This window comes from Arachis ipaensis, chromosome B02 (genome assembly GCF_000816755.2).
Source record: "Arachis ipaensis cultivar K30076 chromosome B02, Araip1.1, whole genome shotgun sequence".
Taxonomy (NCBI): domain Eukaryota; kingdom Viridiplantae; phylum Streptophyta; class Magnoliopsida; order Fabales; family Fabaceae; genus Arachis; species Arachis ipaensis.
This window is the reverse complement of record NC_029786.2, coordinates 1,446,764-1,452,492: the sequence shown is the minus strand read 5'-3', so window position 1 is coordinate 1,452,492 and position 5,729 is coordinate 1,446,764. Positions and strand designations below refer to the sequence as shown.

Below are 5,729 nucleotides of genomic sequence, written 5' to 3'. Positions count from 1 at the left end.
TTATTAGTTCCAAGCCAACATTTTAACCCCACTATTAATAACCTCACAACATAATATATCACCATGGTACTTACATACATACATGTGCAGTCACATGAAGTTCCTAGTTTTTATGTAATTAACTATTTTTCACAAAGACTAGTGTCCGTTGGCTTTGCTATTTGCATAATTTGTCTCATCCTTCAATGAAAAATTAAATAATGAAGAGTTAGTGAAAAGCCAGCTAGCAACTCCACTTCTTAGAATTATTTTAATTTACCTCGGAGACCGATACCACGTGAAATCATGGACATCTTGGGATATTCTTGATTCAGTAGTCCCTCAGTTCAGTACCTTGTAAACATTGTTCTCTTACCTCTTCTGAAAGTTTGATCACTTTGCTATTGTTTGAGATCATGGCTGGAGTTCTTGGTGGAGCTTTTCTGTCTGGCTTCATTAATGTTGTCCTGGACAGGCTCATTTCTGCTGATGCTGTCAACTTGGTTGTGGGCAAGAAGCTTAGCCCTGACTTGGTTGAGAGACTGAAGAATGCTCTGACAGATGCTGGAGCTCTTGTTGATGATGCAGAGCTCAAGCAACTTGATAACCATGATGTGAAGGACTGGCTCAACTGTCTCCGAGATGCTCTTTACACTGCCGATGACTTGCTGGACCGCATCTGCACCAAAGCTGCAACTCAAAAGGGGGTACGCAATTTCTTGCCTAGCTTCTTGAATTCTGAAGACAGGAAGATGGTGAACGAGATAGAAAGGGTGGTTAGAAGGATAGAAGATCTTGAGAACCGCAAAGGAAAGCTTGGGCTTGAAAAGATTTCCACTGCTACCTTCTCATGGAAAACTCCATCCACTTCTCTTGAAAAAGGGAAGGTGTATGGCAGGGGGGATGACAAAAAGGCCTTAATCAAGATGCTGAATGACAACAATGAGCATCACCTCTCTGTGATCTCTATTGTTGGCATGGGTGGTGTTGGTAAAACTACTTTGGCTCAATGGATGTACAATAATGCAGAGTTGATGGAGGGATTTGATCAGAAAGCATGGGTTTGCGTTTCGGAAAACTTCAATATTGTTGAGACTACAAGGAATATAGTAAAGGAGATCTCTACAAATACTCAGGATCTTGATAGCTTCAATTCAATTCAAGACGCTTTGAAGAAAGGATTGTCTGAAAAGAAGTTCTTTATTGTTTTGGATGATGTTTGGAGTAATGATCATCATCAATGGAAGGGTTTTCTAGCCCCTTTTCACTATGGGGTTAAGGGAAGTACTATTCTTCTGACAACACGCAAGGAAGATGCTGGTTCAGTTGTTCAAACAAATTATCACCCTCACTGTCTCATTCCATTATCAGAAGACTACTGTTGGTCAGTGTTTGCAGCCAATGCTTCTTTTCCAGAATCAAATGGGAACCCGACACTAGAAGGAATAGGCACAAGCATTGCTAGGAAGTGTGATGGTTTGCCATTAGCAGCCGAAACCCTTGGTTGCTTGTGCAGAAGGCATGTTGCTGAGGAATGGGAAAAAATCTCAAGGAGTGACATTTGGGGATTTTCTATAAATGACAGTAAGATTATTCCAGCGTTGTTAGTAAGTTATCATCAACTTCCTTCATATTTAAAGCGTTGCTTTGTTTATTGTTCATTGTTTCCCAAAGATTATCCCTTTGAGAAAGATGAACTAATTTTGTTGTGGATGGCCGAAGATCTTTTAAGACTACCAAAGAGAGGAGAGAGCTTGGAAGATGTTGGTTGCAAATGTTTTGAAGAATTAGTTTCAAGGTTATTCTTTAAAAAGCTTCAGGACAATAAGGAGTATTTTGTGATGCATGATCTCTTGCATGACTTGGCAATATTCCTTGCTGGAGATTTCTATTGTAGAATAGAAGAGCTTGGTGAACAAGAAGAAATGAAGGTTCTCACTCGCCATTTGTCATATTTCCCACCTGAAAGGTTACATCATCCAATCTCAAAAGTCTTTAACTCCAATGCAAAGTTGGAATCTTTGAGGACATCCTTGTATATCGATGATTTGTTCAGCATGGAAAGTGTAGCATCTAAGTTTATATGCTTGAGAGTTTTATCCTTTCATAAACTTGATGTATTACCTGATTCAATAGGTGAATCGATTCATCTACGGTATTTGAATCTCTCTTGGACTGACATTAACAGGTTGCCAGAATCATTGTGCAACTTGTATAATCTACAAACTTTAATATTGTACGGATGTTCTAAGTTGACCATGTTGCCCATTAACATGCACAATCTTGTGAATTTACGGCATCTTGATCTTAGGAAAACTTGTTTGGAAGAAATGCCTGGAGGAATAAGCAAAATGAAACATTTGCATACCTTAAGTTTCTTTGTGGTGGGGAAGCATGAAGATAATGGAATCAAGGAATTAGGAGGGCTCTCAAATCTTCATGGATCACTTGAGCTTAAGAAGTTGGAGAATATTGTTGATGTGAAAGAAGCAGAGAATGCAAGGATGACAAACAAGAATCTGATGAACGAATTATACTTGGAGTGGTCTTCAGGTGATGATATGGTTCCGAACACCAAAGCTGAAAGAGATATACTTGACAACTTGCAACCTCACAACAGCTTGAAAGAGTTGATCATCAAGGGATATAAGGGTACAGTATTTCCAGATTGGTTGGGGAACTGTTCATACAACAATATGACAAGTGTATCTCTAGTGTCTTGCAACAATTGCTGCATGCTGCCTTCACTTGGACAGTTGCCATCTCTTAAGGACCTGTACATTCAAGATTTCGGTCAGCTCAGCAGCATTGGAATTGAGTTTTACAAGAATGAAGACAATCCTTCTTTGCATATTGCTCCTCCTTTTCCCTTGTTGGAGAGTTTGAAATTTGATAACATGACATGTTGGGAGGAGTGGCACTTACCTGACTCAAAAGCTTTTCCTCAGCTTAAGAGTCTTCAAATAAGAGATTGTCGAATGTTAAAGGGAGATATGCTTCATCAGGTATTGATGAGAATCGTTTCTTCTTCAATGGATGCTTTGAAAGTTCGCAAGTTAGTTATAAGCGAATTTCGAGAAGGATTGTTTCCTGGTATGTCACTTAATGGGGATACATTATCAATTAGGAGATGTGAATCTGTGGTGGAGTCTGTAATTAACGAAATGATCAGCATTAAGCATCTACCCTCCCTCCAAGAAATAGAAATCTTCGGGTGTTCGTTTGCTGTGTTCTGGCCTTTACTACCCAAATCTTTGCAAAAGCTCACAATCACGGAGTGCAGCAAAGTGGAATTCCCGCAGCACAAGTATGATTTGGTAGAGCTACTAATACATTCCAGCTGTCATTCACTGACCTCCTTGTCGTTGGATGTCTTTCCCAATCTCAAGAATCTCAATATACATAATTGTAGGAATCTGGAATCAGTGTCAATGTCAGAGGCACCACACGCTGCTCTTCAACGTCTATCCATTACTTACTGCTTCAAATTAGTGTCATTTGCAGGAGAAGGACTGGCTGCACCCAACTTGACTCATCTTGAAGTCAGCTTCTGCGAGAAGTTGGAGGCATTACCACGTGACATGAAGAGTCTACTCCCAACTTTACACTCTCTCCACATGTATGGTTGCCCAAACATTTGCAGGTTGCCAGAGGGTGGTTTGCCGCCTAACTTGAAAGAGCTTCATGTGGAAATTGGCGAGCAACAAATGAGGGATCTATCATGGATGGCCAACTTGCACGCCCTCACTCGTCTTATTATTAGTGGTTATTGGTGTAAGAATATAAAGTCATACCCAGAGGTGGGTTCGCTGCCTCACCTTCCCTCCCTTACCACTCTGCGTCTCTACAACTTTAAGAATCTGGAGACATTGGAGTGCAACGAGCTTCTCCGCCTCCCCTCCCTTCAACAACTACACATTTCATTGTGCAACAAGCTGGAGAATATGGAAGGAGAAAAGCTGCCTCCCTCTCTCTTGCTACTGAGAATTCAAAAGTGTCCTTTGCTGGGAGAACACTGCAAGAACAAGCATCAACTAATCTGGCCCAAAATTTCCCACATCCCTGACATTAAAGTCTTCTAAACAGGGATTTCTGAGCAGGTAATTCTCTAATCTTCATGATTCACACATGCTACCACAATTAAATTCACACATACACAAGTCATACTTATTAACACTCATATTTTTCAAGTCATACTTATTAAAACTCATACTTATTAAAACATTTGCAGGTTGGCAGAGGGTGGTTTGCCGCATAACTTGAAATCACTTGTTGTGGGATTTTGCGAGCAACAAATGAGGGATCTTCAATTGAAAAATATTCTCTTTCTTTAGACAACATTAACTAGTTGAACTCATATGCCAACTGGAAAATATGCATTCTTTTCTTTCATTTATTAGGGAAGATCTCAGCTTGCAGTTGTAGTTCAAGAAATATCTTTTGTTTCTCTCACAAAGTCATTGGCTCTTGCTATCTGTAATACTTATTAACCTTCATATTTTTCAATAAAATCACCTTTAAAAAGAAGATAAGAATTAACATGAAACAAAAATTGAAAGACAGTGAATATCTTATTTGTGTATCCAACATTTAAGAATATTTTTAGATGTATTAAACAAAGAGTTTGATTTACATGGTCATCCAATTAGATTCATGCATTTAGATGACTTTTGAAGAAGTGAGTCTAATAAAATAGTTACCAAAAGCTGTGGTGACTGAGTTTGGCTTCATGTTAGTATCTACACTAGAATGAACAAGATAGAAAGGAAGACATGATGGAGAAAGTTGGAGTAGCACTTCTTAGTGAAAAGCTTCTGATTTTGTTGGTATGTTTCTCTATCCCTCTCTATAGTTTTATTTTTGCTGTTTTGCACAGAGGAAAAACAAAATAATAGCTTAATTTGGGGAAAGAAAAGAGTTATAAAATGGTGTTCCTGTCTTTGTCAATTCTTTATGATCAGAGTCAGTTGTTGTGCTGCAAGATTCATATAGGAATAATAAAAGGAATCAGCATGCATGAGCTATATAAGCTTTCAAAATAGAAGGATCAAGTTATTGTTATATAGTCATTTTTATTTTAAACCACAGTTTGAATCATTACATAAATGAATAGTATTAGATGCCTATAATAAACTATTTCTAGTACTAAGAGAAAACATTCTATAATAATAACTATTTCTTCCTTTCTGGATTTGGATACATCATCAGACAAATTCACAAGGTGATGAAGGTATGTAGATAATGCAGACGTGATTCAAGAATATGCTTTCCACATTTAAAGATGACAATCCTGTACCTGAAATAGTCATTAGAAGGTGAAGTTCTGGTGATGCCATCAGCAGCAATTTCATTCCTATCAACTTCACTCATTGATCTTTATCTTGGTATGTGCAGTTTGTACATATATTAACCTGCAATGGGATTCAAATGATTCAAGAAAAAGCATTGTCATAGAATATTTGATCTTTTTGGACTAAATTGAAGAGGATAGCTACAAATATACAGGGTTATTTTTATGTAAATTCACTGTATTATGTGTATGGAAAAAATTTTCTTTTATAACTTGTAGTATTATAACCATCAATCACTTTAGTTTCTTTATAATTGCTCTAGTTCTGCTTTGACTTCCTGTTTTTGGGTGTCATTTCTTTTCAACTGCTAACTCTAAAATCAAACTAATAATCCAACATTGTGTTCATGAGGTTTTCACATAAATATGTCTGTGGTTATTGTGATGAAATTATGACAAA

The 5,729-nt window shown here is 37.8% G+C and overlaps 1 protein-coding gene across 1 annotated transcript in view; it reads left to right on the top strand.

Annotated features, from left to right (window-relative positions):
• The window catches only part of LOC107621858 (putative disease resistance protein At3g14460), a 6,252-nt gene continuing 751 nt past the window's right edge, over nucleotides 229–5,729 (top strand). The window contains exons 1-3 of the mRNA XM_016323845.2: nucleotides 229–4,079; nucleotides 4,211–4,805; nucleotides 5,188–5,363. Coding sequence (XP_016179331.2) covers nucleotides 396–4,061 — 3,666 coding nt within the window. The 5' untranslated portion in view covers nucleotides 229–395 and the 3' untranslated portion in view covers nucleotides 4,062–4,079; nucleotides 4,211–4,805; nucleotides 5,188–5,363. The remainder of the gene's footprint in view (nucleotides 4,080–4,210; nucleotides 4,806–5,187; nucleotides 5,364–5,729) is intronic.